Source organism: Pelophylax lessonae (genome assembly GCF_965119305.1).
Source record: "Pelophylax lessonae genome assembly, chromosome: 11".
NCBI lineage: Eukaryota > Metazoa > Chordata > Amphibia > Anura > Ranidae > Pelophylax > Pelophylax lessonae.
This window is the reverse complement of record NC_138778.1, coordinates 52,258,807-52,278,491: the sequence shown is the minus strand read 5'-3', so window position 1 is coordinate 52,278,491 and position 19,685 is coordinate 52,258,807. Positions and strand designations below refer to the sequence as shown.

The 19,685-nt window shown below is 45.6% G+C and overlaps 1 protein-coding gene across 2 annotated transcripts in view; it reads left to right on the top strand.

Moving 5' to 3' along the window:
* Window positions 1-19,685, top strand: part of CPNE1 (copine 1) — an 85,123-nt gene that overhangs the window by 46,231 nt on the left and 19,207 nt on the right. The window contains exons 5-8 of one of the 2 annotated variants that reach the window (XM_082271322.1): window positions 1,724-1,795; window positions 3,913-3,996; window positions 14,150-14,239; window positions 19,235-19,333. In XM_082271322.1, coding sequence (XP_082127448.1) covers window positions 1,724-1,795; window positions 3,913-3,996; window positions 14,150-14,239; window positions 19,235-19,333 — 345 coding nt within the window. Of the gene's footprint in view, window positions 1-1,723; window positions 1,796-3,912; window positions 3,997-14,149; window positions 14,240-19,093; window positions 19,190-19,234; window positions 19,334-19,685 lie in introns of both variants that reach the window. The other variant, XM_082271323.1, reaches the window with a different exon arrangement.

Below are 19,685 nucleotides of genomic sequence, written 5' to 3'. Positions count from 1 at the left end.
CAACTTGGATAAATCTTATGGGGGTCTTTAATACTCTGTCAGTGATGGCGAACCTTGGCACCCCAGAGGTTTTGAAACTACATTTCCCATCATGCTCAACTACACTACAGAGTGCATGAGCATCCTGGGAAATGTAGTTCCAAAACATCTGGGGTGCCAAGGTTTGCCATCACTGATCTATGTGTATACACTATATTGTCAAAAGTATTGGGACATCTACCTTTACACGCACATGAACTTTAATGGCATCCCACTCTTAATCCGTAGGGTTCAATATTGAGTTGGCCCACAGCAAAAACAGCTTCGACTCTTCTGGGAAATCTGTCCACAAGGTTTAGGAGGGTGTCTATTGGAATGTTTGACCATTCTTCCAGAAGCGCATTTGTGAGGTCAGGCACTGATATTGGATGAGAAGGCCTGGCTCGCCAGTCTCCACTCCAATGTATCCCAAAGGTGTTCTATTGGGTTGAGGTCAGGACTCTGTGCAGGCCAATCAAGTTCCTCCACCCCAAACTTGCTCGCCCATGTCTTAATGGACCTTGCTTTGTGCATTGGTTCAAATAATTTGGTGAAGGGGGGATTATGGTGTGTGGTTGATTTTCAGGGGTTGGGCTTGGCTCCTTAAATCCAATGAAGGGAACTCTTTAGCCGTCAGCATACCAAGACATTTTGGACAATTTCATGCTCCCAAACCTTCCTGTTCCAACATGACTGCGCACCAGTGCACAAAGCAAGGTCCATAAAGACATCTGCATTCTTATGTATGAATTTGTACAATGTTATATTCGTATGTGCTCTCACAATTTGTGCAGCAATTGGGGGTTTTAATTTTTCTTTAATGTAATAAAATACATTTGATATGATTATTTATGGTCTCATAGCTTTAAAGTCCTGTGTAGTTTATCCCATAGGGATTTTGATTGCATTGTTTCATCTTAGCTTAACCTGCCCACTTATGTGTTATTAGTTCATTTTTTCTCCTTTGTTGCAAGATGGAGTAGTTAGCAGGTAGCTTGTCTCTGGGTCCAGGAGCTGTAATTTTGGTTGTTGCCTGCAATGCCACTGCTGGTGAAAACTGTCATTGCAGCTTGTAACCTGACATGCAATAAAATGAACAGGCTGGAGGGTCCTGCTGTATATTCTAAGGAGTTTAAAAATGATACATTACAGTAAACCCCCCCTCCATTGCGGGGGTTACGTTCCGGACCCAGCCGCGAAAAGTGAAAATCCACGAAATAGAAAAACCCTATTAAAATGCATTGTAGGCATGTTTTTTTTTACTGTCACTGTACGTGTAAAAGCATTTTAAGGGCTTTAAACACACTTTTAAAACAATAGAAACTAATTTAAACACATAAAAGATACTGAGAGACATCACAAGAGCTATGGAAAACACAAAAATATTTCATTTTTAATGATTTATATAGCAAAATAACATTACAAAAAAAAACGCAATATACCGGGACCGCAAAAACTGAACCGCGATGGAGCGGGGGTTTACTGTAGTTTCACTTACAGTAATAGGTTTAGAAGGAGCAGAAATCAGAAAGAGGTAGAAAACATATTACTAACAGAATCATCCAAGCTATATGGTAAAGTGTGACTTAAAAATATTGAGAACCTTCATACTTGTGTGTGTGTGTGTGTGTTTTTGCTTTTTTTTTTTTTTTTTCTTAAGTTTGTGCTAAAATGTTTGACTTTTTTTATTTTTATTTCAAAACAGATTGTTGCAGAGGAGCTTAAAGACACTCGAGTTGTAAATCTAGAGGTGGAAGCTAGGAACCTTGACAAAAAGGTATTGCAATAATGCTGATGATCATCAGTCTTGCTGCGACTGACCTCACAGACCCATACATCCCAACTTTAGAACTTCAGAATGAGGGACATTTGAGGCTGATGTAAGCATGTCACGTCAAAAAGTGGGTGTGGTCAGACTGGTAACAACGAAAGGGGCTTAACTGGCATGGTTAAGCAAAAATCCTCCTTCCACACCGCTCATTGTAGCATAAATTATAAATGATCTTATTCCCTACCACCAACCCTCCCACCCCATATCACCCCCATCATTACACAGGACCCCCTCTCCCATACTAACCCCATCATTAAACACAGAGGGTATTTTTTAGAGCGGAGAGGCAGGGAGGGGGATTATTTTTTTTTGTGGTGGAGAGCCAGGGAGGGGGATTTGTTCAGGGTGAAGAGGGGGGGGGGGTTTAGGGGGGAGAAGCACGGAGGGGGGGTTTTAGGGTGGAGGGAAAGCTGGGGGGAGAGGCAGGGAGGGGAAATGCAGGCAGGGAGGGGGGAAGGGATTTTGTGTTTGGGTACCCCGTAGCTGCCAATCACTGCTCCGCACCACAACACTCAGCAGCCACACCCTCCCCTCTCCATGAAGTTCTGCAGCAGCTAAGACACCCAGGGAAAGCTATCAGAGGTGGGGGGAGGGGAGGCCTGGCTCACGACAGGACACACCACTCACCGGCGAGAGCAGCCACCCACAGAGGGTCCCAAGGAGGGGGAAGCATGTCCCCGGAAAGAGTCACCCACTGAGCTAAGGGGGAGTTCTGGGGCCAGTAGAGGGGACAGTGTACGCGGGGACACTTAACCCCGTTCTGTAGCGCATGACACCTATCCATGTGTGCAGTGTCGGGAGAGGCTGGGAGGCAGTAAGCAAGACCTAGAGTCGGACGGCAGAGTGGGTGCCTACAAAGCACCTCATCAATTGCTAGAATTCCGGCGGTCCTAGCAATCAGGGACTGAGAGAAAGATTGAAGTAGAGGGGGAGAATCAGAGAGAGCAAGCATGTAGGAATCCTCACTGGGTGCAATGTGTGAGAGTACGCATTGCATTCATGCTATGCTTCATTGAGGATATCCCACTGGGAGGAGCCCACTGCTGGAACATGCTTCGGCAGTGGACTCTGGGACTTCAGGTAAGATCCGTGGGACTTACTTGACAGCCCGGGACAGTCCCACGGAATCTGGGATGGTTGGGAGGTATGCAGACCCACTGTTCTCCAGTCCCTGGATGTATCTTGACAATAATGTCAGAATCCACCCAGATGCCTGACTGGCAGCTGGCTCAGCCTTGCAGTGAGCCAACTGCTCCTGCCGCCTCCCAAGCCCAGGGTTCAAATGAGCGTTGGAGGGGCAGAGCAGAGAGTGGTGACTGACAGTTGCCACTCTATGCTCAGTTAAGACTGAGAACTGAGCGATCAGCTGCCATGTGAAATCTCAGTTCTTGGACTTAGAACTGGCGGGGGGACGATGCTGCAGCCATATAGATGAGTATGTTTGTTAGATTTGAACACCTGTCAATTTTTATTGCTGTCTGTGCCCCCATTGGAGAGATTCACCCTATCTATTTGTCCTCCAATGTTCTGATCGAATTGAAAGTAAAAGAAAAGCCTACATTTTGGGTTGACATCAGAACAGTAATGGGGGAAAATCTCCCAATGGGGATACAAGTTCTGGTATGGGGAAAATATAATTTCCAATAAAAATGATATGATTTGATACACAGTAACAATATTGGGTCTATTTGATTTCAATTTGTAAATAGGCAACGTGAAAAGAGATCCTATAGCTCCACCTGAAAATAGCAAATATGAAACCTTAATGCAATATTTCAAATTTACTTTAATGTAAGAATGGACAGATGGGTAATATCACAGGATACAGTGCATCTGGGCAGAATACATTTTCTAGTATCTAGTTATCCAAAGTGGGTAAAGTTACTGGCTATATAATTGAAGAATACTTCTGTCTAAATTGTAACCTCTACAAAACTGAGGAAACTGTACCTACTGAAACCACTGTCAGTGTATCAGACCTTTTATTTTGTACTAACTGTTTAATATCCTGTTATGTGCAGCTATTTCTATATGTATTTTTTTTCTTCAATTCTTATTTGTAGGATTTCCTTGGCAAATCCGATCCATTCCTAGAGTTGTACAGGCAAGGAGATGACGGATCCTGGCAGCTAGCACACAGGACAGAGGTAGATTATCTCCTACACATTATGACTTTTTGCCTTATATGACCTCTTTATTATGGACCTGTGTTTTGTCCATACAACGCAAAGCAAGAGGTTCACCCTAAAGTTCACTATAGTAAAAAAAAAAACAAAAAAAACTGGCAGCTTAAAACACATCTAAACCCAAAAATGAAATTGTATTCTATTGCATATTACCAGCCTTGTATGTGGTGGCTGCATTAGTTCTCATTTTTCAGGATTTATTTTTTTTTTAAACTCCATTTGCATCTGTTAGGCTCCATGCAAACTAGCATTTCTCTGTCGCTCATTGACAGACGCAGTCCTCTTGATTAATATCAAATTGGGTTATGCTGCCCTCTACAGGAGTAGGACTAGGCAGAAGGAAAAACGTTCTGGCCACACCTTAGGGGCAGTCCCAGAGGGTATATCCTCTCTCTCTCTGCTACAGGATGTTAGTTTTTTTCTGTCTAGTCAGGAGTAAGGACCTAAGTTCCTTGCTGGGATCTTTGGTTCTGGCAAGATTTTTTTAGAAAAAATTTTTTTTAGGCAGCTTTTTTCTCCAGTTGTTCCTGTGAGATCTTCAACCAATTATGCTGGAGCTGGGCGACGGGCTGGATGTTGAGATCCAGTGGTCACCCCAGTCAGCCTACGAGCGCGTGCAGGCCCTAGCTCCGCGCTGGGTCGGCCTCGACATAGTCCGACTGGACAGGGACTGACCCTGCGAGTTAAACGTCTCGCCGGGACGCCGACGACCAGTTGGAAACTGAGTCGCGGCGTCCGTATTGGTCGACAGCCCCCTCACCTCGGTGGAGAGGGGTTCTGTCAGGAGGGGATGCCCGCCGGTTCCAGGAAGGGTAAGTAGTATGTTCCCCCTCTCCCCTGTCGGGTTTTGGGAATAGACACGGGCCCCCCTATGGATGGTCGGACCCTTTTGATCCTGGGTCCCTCCTCTATCCTATAGCATGTGTCACAGATCTCCCTCTTGAGTGTGATTTGGTGAATAGGAACCAGGAGGCTTGGTTTGGGAGCTGACTATCGGAAGTCACTGTATAAGTGAGCACTGTAAAGATGACTGAAGTCAGTGACTGGCATTACTGTTAGGATGGCCATGTAAGAGGGTGATATGATCCTACCTTATACATAAGGTTGCAGTTGCCTGGACTACCGCTATCCGCCGCCACCATCCTCCTGCAGGCCGCCATCCTCCTGCAGGCCGCACACCTCCCGCAGGCCGCACAGGCCGATGCCTGCCTTCCGCAGGCCGCACAATGTAGCAGGCCGCTGCCATCTTTCCACAGGGGCCGCCGCCATCCTCCCGCGGGACCGCCATCTTGGCGTAGCCTCGTGTCTCCGGCATGGGGGTGGCCATTTTGGAGATGACCAGCTACCTCGAGGTTTAGCAGGGGAGGCGCCGGAAGGCGTGTAAAGGGGCGGAGCCGCCTCCTTTACCCGGGAAAACGATCCAAAAGACTTCCTGTCTGTAAGGGACAGTACTGAGAGCAGTTTGGTAGAAGCTTCTGTGCATCAGGTGGTGAGCCCTTGGGGTCTCTCTCTCTCTCTCTGTGGGGTCCGAAGCAGGTAACACTGAGGGGCGCTGTTGCGCTGGGGGATTACAACATTTTTTTCTTTGCAATTTTTTTTTTTGTTTGCTGGCAAGTGTCTTGGATTAATCATGGACCCTGCCACACATGTATCCCCACCTGATCCCCTCGAGGTGGCCGCAGGACCCTCCAGTGCCCCACTTATGATTGATGCATTATCAGCAGTTTTGGAGTCTTTGGTATCCCGGGTGGAGGTGGCCTGTCGGGGACGGGGGGGCAAGAAAGCGACCCCCGCCTACCCCGATTTCATCTGACACTTCAGATACGGATTCTGAGCTTGCCACTGCAGCTGCAGGTCCCTCTTCTGGGGCTGCTGTTTCGGGTACGGTCTCCTCAGACAGTGAGGAGGACGTTTCTGCCTCCGCCATAGCGCAAGAAGAAGCGTTGGTGGACGCACTTATGTCTGTCCGGGAAACCTTAAGTCTTGAGGTAGCTGACACTGAAATTCCTTTTGGTACTAGCAAGCCTACCAAAATGGCGAAGGTTTTTCCCTTGCCCAAATGTTTTGGTAATCTAATTAAAGAAGAATGGGGTCGTCCGAAACGAACCCCTGCTATTTCCAAACGCATTGCTAGGCGCTATCCGTTTGAGGAATCCCTCCTTAAAAAATGGACGGTACCACCATTGGTGGACTCACTGATTTCCAGACTAAATAAAGCCACTGTTATCCCATTGGAGGACGCTCCGTCCATTAGGGATCCGGTGGATCGAAAAGTGGAAGCAGAATCCCGCTCCATTTTTTCCCTGATAGGGTCAACCTTTAGGCCAGTGGTTGCCATTGGTTTAGTTTCACAAACATTGACAGAATGGACCAAATTGTTACGCCGTGACCTAAAGGGGAGAAGTATCCCCCCGGCAGTATCAGATTTGCTGGAGCAGATTATACAAGGGCTACAGTTCATCTGTGATGCCGCCCTGGATGCCACTCCCTTGTTATGGCGTGCATCGGTTTCAGCAGTGGTCCTCAGACGCGTGTTGTGGTTAAAGTGCTGGTCGGCGGATCAAGGTTCCAAAAAAGCTTTGGCTAATCTCCCTTTTCAAGGGGATCGCCTGTTTGGGGCCACCTTGCATGAGATTATAAAGGATCTCACTGGGGACAAGAGCACTTTTTTGCCACAGACTGCTAAGGGTAAAGGACCTCGTAACAGGCGAGGACCTTCCTTTTCCGCTCATAAAAAGTTTGTTCGTTCCGCTGGGGCGGGCGATAAGGGGAAGCCCTCCAAAGCCCCTTCGGGTGAACAAAAGTCCGGCTCAGCCAAACCTGAAGATAAGACCAATACAGCCTGAAGGTGCGCCCCCACCCATATCGGGTGGGGGGACGTCTTCACCGGTTTCCGGATCCATGGCTTTCCAGAATCCCGGACAAAGGGGTTCGCGGGGTCATACGGTCGGGATACAAGATCGAGGTGCGATTCTTCCCTTCCAACATTCCACTATCCCCGGTTTGCTTAAAAGCTTTGCGGGGGGCAGTAATGGACTTGATGCAACAAGGAGTGGTAGTTCCCGTTCCTTGAGCAGAACATTTTCAGGGGTTCTATTCGAACCTATTCACAATACCCAGAAAGGAGGGCAAGGTGTGTCCAATTCTGGACTTAAGAGCACTCAATCATTTTGTCCGGGTACAAGAATTCAAGATGGAGTCCATCTGAACAGGGGTGGCCTCCCTGCATCAGGGGGATTTCCTGGCGTCCAGAGACAGCTTCACAGGACATCAGCGTTTTCTTCACTTTTCCCAAAGATCATTCCTAGTTCCCACCAGGAGATTGAACTATCTGGGCCTAACTTTGGAGACATCCTTGGCAAGGGTATGTCTCCTTACGGAGAAGCTCCGGAAGATTCAGTGAACGATTCGGATGTTGCTGTCGGTCAACTGGCCTTCCCTTCGGACTTGCATGAGGATCCTGGGACTGATGGTAGCCTTCTTAGAGGCAGTACCGTATGCCCAGTCTCCTACCCGAATTCTCCAAAAGGAGATTCTTTTCAAATGGAATCGGAATCCCTATTCTCTGGACAATCGGATCCGGTTGAGCGAGCGGACCAGGGAGTCTCTGGTCTGGTGGCTTCGGTCTCCGATGCTCAGCCAGGGGAAGTCATTTCTTCCGATAGAATCCAGGTTACTGATGTATTGGAACTGAGAGCGATCAGACTTTGTCTGATTTACTGGACCGAGCAGCTCCAGGGCAGCCCGGTTCGGATCCAGCCGGACAATGCAACGGCCGTGGCTTATGTCAATCACCAAGGGGGCACCTAGAGTGTCCTGGCGGCCTTTAAGTGGCCAGCATTCTTCGTTGGGCGGAACGGTTTGTTCCGGCTCTCTCCGCGGTATTCACTCCGGGGGTGGAAAATCGGCAGGCAGATTATCTCAGCCGTCAGATTCTGGATCAAGGGGTATGGCCTCTTCATCCAGAGGTATTTCACCAGCTGTGCCTTCATTGGGGCACCCCGGAGGTGGATCTGTTGGCAGTTCGGCTCAACAGGAAGGTGTGGAGGTTTGTAGCCCGCTCCCGAGATCCTCGAGCGGACGCAGCAGACGCGCTGGTCGCCCCCTGGGGGGACAGTATCAGCTACTGTATGCCTTCCCTCTTCTCAAGTTGCTGCCGAAACTTCTTCGCAGGATAGAGGTGGAGGGAATTCCAGTTATCCTGGTAGCTCCGGACTGGCCTCGTCGGGCCTGGTACCCCGACCTGGTCAGGCTGGTCGCGGACGCTCCTTGACGACTTCCTCTCAGGGAGGATCTGCTGGCTCAGGGACCGATCTTCCATCCTGCTTTACGATCGCTGGTTTTAACGGCCTGGCTATTGAGACCCAGGTGCTGAAGGACAAGGGATTGTCAACTTCAGTTATTCCTACTCTAATTAAAGCAAGGAAAGCGACTTTCAGAAAAACCTATCATCGCGCATGGAAGTCTTAAGCCCCGTACACACGTACCGATGGTCGGCATACAAATGTTCCTCTTTTCTCCCCGGGATGTCGGTGTCTGCTGAAAAGTGCAAAGACAGCACAAGGACAGCACAAGAATTTTGTCCGCCGACTGCAGAAGTGATGTCATGTAATGGTTAACTTTCCCTGTGTTTTCTATTTTCTGAGCATGCCCAGTCTTGCAAATCTGCGGTCTGTCGGCCGAATTGTGTACTGACAGGCGAACAATCGTCCGTTCTGGTGTCGGCATACAAAAATTTTCATGTTTGCAAGAAAGACTTTTGTCCGCGGATTGTGCGCAGACATCTGTCGGAGGCACCATACTAACACGCGTACAATCGGCAGATCCTTCGTCCACCGACGTTTGTATGCCGACGATCGGTACGTGTGTACGGGCCTTTATATCGCGTGGTGTGAATCCCTTGGATTTCCTCCACGTGCCTATTCGGTGACCCGAATCTTGGCTTTTCTGCAACAGGGGGTTGAGCAGAAGCTGGCCTTGAGTACTATCAAGGGTCAGGTTTCAGCATTAGCAATCTTCTTTCAGAAGCCTTTGGCTACTCATTCCTTGGTGCGGAATTTCATCCAGGTGGTGCGGCACTTGGCTCTGCCAGTGCGCGCGCCTTTACCGCCCTGGGATCTTAATTTGGTGTTGTCGGTTCTTCAGAAACCTCCCTTTAAAAATATTAGGGAGATTCCCTTGCTTACGTTATCCCAGAAGGTGGCCTTCTTGGTGGCCATCACTTCTGCACGCAGGGTGTCAGAACTGGCCGCATTATCTTGTCGTTCCCCATATCTGGTGGTTCATAGGGTTAAGGTGGTTCTTCGTCCGAATCCATCCTTCCTTCCTAAAGTGGTTTCAGAGTTTCATCTGAATGAAGATATATTGTGTTACCTTCCCTGTGTCCTAAGCCCAGTCATCATCGGGAGTTTGCGTTGCATTCCTTGGATGTGGTTCGGGCAATCAGGGTATACTTGAAAACTACGGACTCGTTTCGTGAGACGGATTCACTTTTTGTGATCACGGATGGCCCCAAAAAGGGGTTGCCTGCATCTGCCGCGACTATCTCCAAATGGATCAGACAGACGGTGGTACAGGCTTATTCTATTAAGGGTCGGAATCCTCCGTTCCCTGTTAAGGCGCACTCCACTCGGGCGCTTAGTGCTTCCTGGGCCTTCCGCCATCAGGCGTCAGTGGTCCAGGTTTGCAAGGCGGCTAAAGTTGATGTGTTGGCATCGGCGGATGTCTCTTTTGGCCGCAAGGTTTTGCAGGCCGCAATTTGAGGAGACCGTTGGTCTACCTCGAGGGTTTTTTTTTTTTTTCTGTTGGGTTTTCAGTTGAGTCTCATCCTTTGGTTTGATGAGCCTTTAAGACTTCTAGTCGGCACCGGTTGGGCCTTCTGGATTTATATTTTGATTTCTGTTATTCCCACCCCTCATTTGTGGCACTGCTTTGGGACGTCCCAATTTGATATTAATCAAGAGGACTGCGTCTGTCAATGAGCGTCAGAGAAAAATGGATTTTTGTAAAATCTTATCGTAAAATCTTACCGTAAAATCCTTTTCTCTTAAGCTCATTGACAGACGCAGTACCCGCCCCTCTACTTTTGAGTTGGGTTGGGTTAAATTCTCTGACACTGCTTTGTGACATAACTGACATCCTGTAGCAGGGAGAGAGAGGATATACCCTCTGGGACTGCCCCTAAGGTGTGGCCAGAACGTTTTTCCTTCTGCCTAGTCCTACTCCTGTAGAGGGCAGCATAACCCAATTTGATATTAATCAAGAGGACTGCGTCTGTCAATGAGCTTAAGAGAAAAGGATTTTATGGTAAGATTTTACAAAAATCCATTTTTTTTTTCCTAAAAAAAATCTAGAAAAAATGCTGGATGAAAAATACTGAAAATAGCACTTTTTTTGACAGCTTCTAGTAGCATTTTAATAGCTTTTTGTTAAGCTTTTATGAGCATTAGCATTTTATTAGCAATTTTGCAGTACAAGAAGAAGAAAAAAAAAAGCTAAAAAAAGCGGTTAGGAGCATTCAGCATTTTTTTTTTCTGCTGGGAAAACGCTCCAAGAAACTCTACAAAAACTATTTTTTTTACTGCTCCCAGAAGCTCAAAAAAATGCGGATAGCCTGAAGTAGTGTGTGGGGACACATAGGAGAACACGATTTACATGCAGTCTCCCGGTACTCTTGAACTCTTTGGTATTGTCCCCCTTTGGGATGCTAAACCGCTACCGCTGTTAATGACTAGGGCACAACTGGGAGTCCTGCGTAATGCTTATGCTCCCCTTGTATCCCCCCCCCTTTTTTTTTATTTTTTCCCTTTCTCACTAAATGTTCATGTGTTTATTCCTAGAATTTCAGCCTACCTTTGTATTAGCATTATTGATGATTACCCTCCCCCTTGATGTTTGCTGTTTACCCTCTTATGACCCAACATGGTCTTTTCTTTTGCTCCTGTTACATTGTACTCTCTATACATATGTACCTCTTCCCCTCTTGTACCTTTTTTATACAAAAACCTTTATTGCTTTCAATAAAAAGGAGCAGAAAGAAAAATGCTAATAACAGCTTCTAGGAGCTTAAAAAATGTTAGTGTGCATGTAGCCTTAACCTGCAAATACCACACTTCATGTCTCTGGGTGGCTACTCTCACTCCCCTGCTGAATCTATGGAAAATGTTATGTTTGTCACTCAGGCTGAACTTCAAACCTCTTTCTTTGCTATTATCCCAAATAATGCCGCACAATAAATAGAAATGGTGTAGTTCAATTTTAAATATTTAATTATTTGTAATTTAAAATGCTTGGGAAAATACTAAATCGCATGCATAAACTTCAAGTGTATCTCAGATATTACAAAATATGTTCATTAATTCTATTATGCATATAATCATGCTTATATATCTATATTGTGCAGGGAAAAAAGGTCCATATAAAAATATATAAAGTGCAGTCACAAACAATCCACTCTCAAAAAAGTGTCAATAGTGCTGTAAACGTGCAAATGTAAAGCCCGAAAACAGATTCAAAGTGACAATGTGCTTTAACAGGTGTCCCAGTAATAATACACTTTGAACTGTGCACCCCCTTATGGTTGGGTCCTCACCTCAATTCGTGTGACCTTGCGGTTAAGCTTGGCCATAAACACTTAATGCCTTCCATGGCAATGAACAGTTTTTCAATCCCCCCCAGTTGAGGATCTTCTCTAGGGGGATCACTCTTTGTAGCAAACATTGGTGGTATCGTACATAGGGGAAAAGAAACTCAATAGTGCTGAAACCTGGCTCAATGGTTCCTCTGTAGTCTCCTCTTGCGAGGCTCCTCTTGTACTGGGTAAGTGTATAGGGGGGAAAGCTGGTCAGCCTGTATGTCTGGGTTGTAGGAGGCTCACACTCTCTCACTCTCGCTTCTCCCCGTTCAAGCGCTGTTCCTCCTCCCTCTCGCAACCGCTTGAGATACACTTGAAGTTTATGCATGCGATTTAGTATTTTCTTGAGCATTTTAATTGCAAATTATTGAATACTTAAAATTGCACTACACCATTTATATTAATTGTGAGCCATTATTTGGGATAATTGTACTTACACTTGTGAGATAGTGGAGTGCCTGCAGCATCATTTTTATACATCTTGGTTGCTCGCAGGACTATATAATTATCTTTCTTTGCTATACAGTACTTCATTATATGGGGTATGAGGGGATTAGTAAGTAACACATTAAAGGTATACAGCTGTGTGTAACAAAGACAGTCTGTCAATGTCTAAAGATGCAGATAGTATGTTTCAGCTGTAAAATGGTACCTGGGTAGGTGTAGACTCATTATAGAAAGGTGGGTGTTGCCTCACAAAAGTGAACCCGTCTAGCAAGTTGGGTCTCCTTCCCTAGGAGACAGATTGCTGCAGGAGAAGAGGATTTGTGTAGAAAGGTACGCAAGTGTGTCTGTCCAAGCATGTCTGGCTTTAGGGCCGGCTCACACCAGAGCGCAATGCAGAAAAGCCATGCTGTGAGCATGTTTCCTGCATAGTGTTCAAAATGCACTGCCTTTGTGATTTGCTGCATGTGCTAATACATTGACATGACATCCCAGTAGCGCAGGGGGAGATTTACTAAGGCTGGTGCAGCTGTGCATAGTAACCAATCAGCTTCCAGGTTTTAGCCCTCGATCACCCTGAACACGGCAAAAAACTCCAACTCCCCAAAATCTCCACCATGTCACTTCCGGTGACTCTCCAGCAGCATTAAATGGAGATTTGGACAAATTGGCTGTTTCGACAGAACACCGGCAGCGTATACACTACAGTACACGAGGAGTTGGCTGTTTTGACAGAACACCCGGTAAGGAGAAAAAAGTTGTCGCTGCCTTCACAGAACAGCAAATGAAAAGTTTACACACGGTGGCGCAAGCAGATAGCATAAGACCCTAATTAATAGTCCATAGGGTAGCCATATAGGCTGCCCTAATAGTCCTTGTAGTATGAGAAGGGAAACAGTCCATAAACTCAAGGCCAGCTTAGTGGGGAGCGGAAGCAACCTCCAGACATGCAGGAAACAAAGAGAAAAGACAGGCGCCTCCTAATAAAGACTGCAACATTTATTTAGCGCGGTACATTAAGGCCCCGTTCACATACAAGCGATGCTACTCGGAGGTCGCGGTGCGAGCAGCGCGCCGCGACCTCGGAGCGGCCGCCACGCACTTCATAACATCGCCTCCTGGTCGCCCCAAAGAAGCTCCGGACCCTTTTTCGAAGTCTGAGCGACTTGTGTCGCTCCTATTAGAACGGGTCCGCAGCTTCCCTATGGGAGGCGACCTACGGCGACCTGTGAGGTGACCAGGTCGCCTCACAGGTCGCCTTAGTGTGAACGGGGACTAAAAACTTATATATGGGTAAGTAAATGTAGAGCTAGCTCTGAAAAAGGAGCGCGCGCTGGTATCCCATCCCATCGCAGTGCGCATGCTCCGAAACCTGTCGTCAGCATGCTGGAACATCCACAGACAGCAACAGTGCGGTTCAACCTGCGGTCCAAGCCTCGATCTAACTCCACGCATACCATCTAATTTCCTGCTGGACAGGAACTGGAACAACACAGAGGACAATTGACCATAAGCAGTGGCCTCATGCGGATCCCGGACGCCGGAGGACCCACATATCTACATTTACTTATCCTTATCTAAGTTTTTAATAGACATAGTTAGTCCACCCGGTAGTTGTCGCCGCCTTGGAGGCAGCCATGTTGTTGGTTACTAGCGGGCGGACTAACAATGTCCACTCATATGATGTACCACAGTGTTATACGCTGCCGGTGTTCTGTGAAAACAGCCAACGTGGGCTTCTTTTCAAAGCTTAATTGAACAAGCTGAAGTTGGAAGGTGATTGGTTACTATACACAACTGCACCAGATTCTGAGTGCACCAGCTTTAGTAAATCCCCTCCCCACAGGCTGCTTGTGTTCAAACTGCTTTCCATTTACAAATGATCAATCCAGGGATTAGCATGGGTTCTAAATTATTTGCATTGTATTGGACATCTTTGAGCTCATGTAGCATAAATGGCTCTTGTTGGGACACGGGGAATGTTTTTTTTTCTATGGCTTCGATCGCTGTATAATTGTGCATTCTATGTTTCTGCAGGTGGTGAAGAACAATCTAAACCCTTGCTGGAAGAAGTTCAGTGTTAGCTTGCAGGGTTTATGCAGTGGGGACTTAAATAAACCGATCAAGGTGAGGAGCGAGATGGTGTCACAGGATGACTTCTCATAATGAGGCTGTTTAGGAAAAAGGCATATCCAGTTTTCATTATGTAGGCTGTCATTGCTAACTTCTCTGTTTTTAAAATGCTAGTTGTCTGGCTGTCATGCTGACTTTTTGGCTTCATTGAATTCTGAGTCACTGACTATAGTGAAGTTTTGAGACTTGGGCCTGGTTCACACCTATGCATTTTTTTTTTTAGCGCTTTTTGCAGAAACGCATTTCAGTTAATTAAGAGACATTTTCACATCTATGCTTTTTTTAATGTTTTTGGAAAGGGTCAGGGACTTTTTTAAACTCCAAAACTGTTCATTTTTGGTTCATTTAACTTCAGTGGAGAAGCTGCAGAAAAGCATGTAGTGTGTTTTTAGGTTTTTAGACTATGCCCAACAACAAATTGACAAAAAAAAGCATTAAAAATGCACAGCAGAAATGGTTCAAAAGCAAACTGCATAGGTATAAGTGCCAGTTCACACTATAGCGATGTCAGACATCGCATGTGATTTGCATTGCTCTGCAAGTCACATGCGATGTCTGTGCGATTCAAATTCAGCCATACAGATAGTATGGCTGAATTTTACATCGGATTCGGCACAAACACGCACAGGACCCTTTTTTGGGTTTGCAGCAGAATAGGATCGCATGGTGGTTCACACTTATGCGATCCGATTCATGTCAGAATGTCAGTTCGCACTCCTGAATTCACATCGTATTCGGACTAAAGTGGTGCAGGACCCTTTTTTTTGTCCGCACCAGAATCGGATCACATGGGTGTTACACCTGTGCGATACAATTTCCTGTCCGAATTGACAGTTCTCATTGCGATATGCAAACTAATCTGGGGCTGTCGTGCACTTTTGTATTGAATTAAATCAATCCCAAAGAGTCCTATAAGGCCCCTTTCACAGAGGCGGACCATTCAGATCCGCCTGTCAGTTTTTTTGGTGGATCTGAACAGTCCCCCCCCCCCCCCCCCCCCATGCATCCCTATGGGGCATCGGATGTCAGCGGAGACATGTCTGCTGACATCCAATCAGTCAAATCTGGACGGATGAAACCATATTTTCCATCCGTCCAGCGGATCGGATGGGATTGGATGAGAACGGACCGAGATGTATGGGGCTCTGACAGCTGTGTCTCCGTACACAGTGCGGAGAACAGCTGTCATTCTCCTGCTCAGTGGGGGATCGGCGGATCGTTCCCCCTGCTGAGATAAACGGAGTCCGTCCGATGGACACACAGTGTGAAAGAGCCCTAAGGCTTGGTTCATACCTAATGCAGTTTGCTTTTGATCCATTTCTGCAGTGCTTTTTGCAGTGATTTACAAGTCCCCTAATGACTCAGGACTTAACATGAACAGGCTCACTTAAAGTAGTTGTAAAGCTTAAAGATTTTTTACCTTAATGCATTCCTTGCATTAAAGTAAAAAAATGTTTAGGTGTCAGCAATTTTAAAGCATGACATGTTTAGTATCCATTTACTCAGCGTAACATCTTTCATATTTTTCACTAAGTGTAATCACAATTTTACAAATTCCCCCCAAAAATCAACATTTTTGTAAGTAAGTTTGTGATTTTCTGTTGGATCGCAGTCATGGGCTGCAAATTGGACACCCCTTGAACAATCTGGTCATGTATGTATATAAAATTTGCAGTTGGAAAAAAATGTAGTTTTGGTATACATGATGTCTAAAGGAATCGGCAACTGGTGTCCTGTTTATGAGGGGTACACATAGGCTGCCAATGCTGACCAAAGTCCACAAAAAAAGAAATCGGGCGGCTGGTAGAAGAGACCTTGGTGGAGTTTAAAGCCTTATTGGGAACCAATATATCTGTATCCAGATATTCCACTAAAACGGGTCTCCCCAGAAACTTGCATGTCTCCAGCTCCATGTGGGATGTGTGAATAAAGTGAACCTGCTGCTAAATTTTAAATGTGTAAAGAATTTCCTAATAAAGAAGATGCACTATATTACCAAAAGTATTGGGACGCCTGCCTTTACACACACACATGACCTTTTTAATGACATCCCAGTCTTAGTCCGTAGGGTTTAATATTGAGTTGGCCCACCCTTTGCAGCTATAACAGCTTCAACTCTTCTGGAAATGATGTCAACAAGGTTTAAGAGTGTGTCTATGGGAATGTTTGAACATTCTTCCAGAAGCACATTTGTGATGTTGGAGAGAAGGTCTGTCTTGAAGTCTCTGCTCTAATTCATCCTAAAGGTGTTCTATTGGGTTGAGTTCAGGACTCTGTGCAGGCCAGTCAAGTTCCTCCACCACACTCGCTCATCCATGTCTTTATGGACCTGACTGGCCAGCATAGAGTCCTGACCTCAACCTGATAGAACACCTTCTCGTCCACATCAGTGCCTGACCTCACAAATGCGCTTCTGGAAGAATGGTCAAACATTCCCATAAACACTCCTAAACCTTGTGGACAGCCTTCCCAGAAGAGTTGAAGCTGCAAAGGGTGGGCCCACTCAATATTGAACCCTATGGACTAAGACTGGGATACCATTAAAGTTTGTGTGTGTAAAGGCAGGTGTCCTAATACTTTTGGTAATGTATATTGTATACATGCCTTTCCGGCTGATCCTAACTCCTTTTAGGAGCTACAGGGCTTAGAGGATCCTCTTTCTACACACTTCTGGGAGTGATGGATTTCTCCTTTCCTCCCGAGCGCTGTGGTTCCTTCCTCCAGCCACTTTTAGGTCCTGTGGGGATTGTTGCCCATGGAAACGAACCACAGGGTTCAACGGGGGGCTAGGAATCTGACACTCCCAGAAGTGTGTTGGATAAAAGGGTTCTGCACGCTCCATAGCTCCTGAAGAGAACGAAGATCAGCAGCTCATGAGACAGATAAGAATGATATATCTTTAGAGAAAAATGTTTTTCTACTTTTTCTATTGCTTTAAAAAACATTAGTGTTTATGGGTATGCACAATCAACTTGCCCAATGGATTGTAGATATGGTGTACTATAGAAATATAGCTTTTTAATAATTTTTTATCAGTCAGTTTGATGCATGTCTTGATAAATTTTAGCATTTTTTCAATCCATAATTAGTACGTTCAGGACTGAAACAGTCCAACTAAACAGAGTCTGGTCGGTGGTGAGGTCTACCTATTGTAAAAACAAAATATTCATAAGTAGGATTTTATTTTTAGCTTTGGTTCACATAACTGCGGCGGAGATTTGATTAAATTTTCAATACGGTTATGTAGTGCGACTTGGTTGCATTTTGAATTTGTTTTGCATATTCTGAGGCCAAATCTGCTCTGGAATAGCATAGAAGTAGCACTTTTTAAAAATCGTGCAGTCCTGTGCTACATTGGTGCAAACAGGCACCATTGAAAACAATGTGATTTGTATTTTCATGTGACTTGTGCAACTCAAGTCGCATCTGAAATCACACTTGTGTAAAATAGGCCTTAGCTGACTAAAAAAATTAAATTTCTCTTACGTTCATTGACGGACACAGCTCCTTCTTATTCTGGACCATTGGGTTATATTGCCACCTACAGGAGTAGGACACTAGGCAGAAAAAAAGAAACTGCCTTTGAGCAGTCCTAGCTGATAGTCAACCTCCTCTCTGCCATTTATGGGTCCAAACAAGGTAGATAAACATCTTCTCAGAAACACTATACATCGCCTTTTAAAATGGATTTTCACTGCATCTGAGGACCACAAACCAAAAAACACTATTAAATTCATTTTTAATATTCTAAGCAAACTCCCCCATCCATCCATGTCTCCATGCTTTATATTTTCTCGAGAAATCACTTTGAAAAACAACCCCATAGAAATCGTTTTTGGACGTTGCCATCTTGAGGAAGGGCAACTGATTCGTAGCATTTACTTCCTGCAAACCATCTGCCCTTATCTCAAGTATGCCTGCAAAAGAGTGTGCTTGGCAGAAAAACCCCCCCGAAGACTACTGGGATGTATGACATAATTTGTCTAGGCAAGAAGTCAAAAAGTAACAAAAGAAAGGTAAAAAGAAAAAAAAAACTGTAAAATAAGTAAATATGATCTACTTTCCTATCTATTTACTAATGCTGGCAGCGTAAGGATTAAAAATAATCAACGCTGATTGGGAAAGTGAAATTCCACTTTAAAGGGGATAACAATTGTAAAATTGTTGCCTTCACTTCCACTTCTGCTGACCTATACCCATTTTATAGCAATGGGAATAGCATCTTCAGGTGGTAAATCATGTGACCATTGCTGATTCTCTGTTGAAAGGGCTTGGGGTTGCGTCATTAGGACTAGAGCAGTCTATTAACTCTGCTGGAACAATGCGGTCAGCCCTTCACTAGAGACCACATGGCCAACGCATTGGCTTTGGTCATGTGATCCATTATCAAGGACTGCCCAGAGGAGATCTTCACTCCTAAATTGTTAGACGTCAAGCAATTAATGAGTAAGCAGCTTTGCTAGGAGGGATGAAGATAGTTAAAGAAACCAAACAAAAAATCAAACTGCATCAGACTGATTGATAAATGAACGACTTTAAATGTGAGAATCTTTTGGGAAAATTATCACAGCCTCTACCTCCATCCAATTCCAGAGGCTTCCCTGGCCTGACTTGTTGAAGCAGGGCTGATTCCAGGGCAGAGCAGTGTACAACCTCATACACAAGAGTGACGCCTGCCTTGGAACCAGCACTTCATCTGGTAGTCAGGCAGTCGCAGCCTCTAGCACTGGGTTGAGCTTTAGCTGTGACCGTGAATGGCCATGCTGGTGGTTCGTTTTTTGAAAACTCTAGAATGTACCAATAATTAAAAACTTTGTGTCTGGACTTCTGTATCTGTTTCAATGTCAGGTCTCAGTTAGCGATCACGATGACAGCTCCAGCTCCGATCTCATAGGAGAATTCGAGTGCGTCACTTCCAAGCTGCTGGGAGCTCAGGAGCAGCCGGTGAGCCCTATAACCTCTTCTCACTGCGTGCCTCTCTTTCTCTAGGTTCACTGTACAGATTATGATAGCGATGGCTCACATGACTTGATAGGGATATTTGAGACTAACTTGTCTCAGCTGCAGAAAGCAGGAGGAGGTTCTCCGGTGAGCTCTCTTTAATGTTTTTATTCACAATCAAATAACTTTGCTACTTATCTCCTACTCTGCTATAGATGCATCCAGGGCTGGATTATTGCATAACCAACATGGGTCTTGGCCTAGGGCAGCGATGGCGAACCTTGGCACCCCAGATGTTTTGGAAGTACATTTCCCATGATGCTCATGTACTCTGCAGAGTGCAAGAGCATCATGGGAAATGTAGTTCCAAAACATCTGGGGTGCCAGGGTTCGCCATCACTGGCCTAGGGAGTCAAGGTTGCCAGAAAAGGCCCACAGCCACCTGAACATCTTGTTGCTGACTGGGTCAGCCTTATTAAACCAGGGTCTCTTCTAAAGT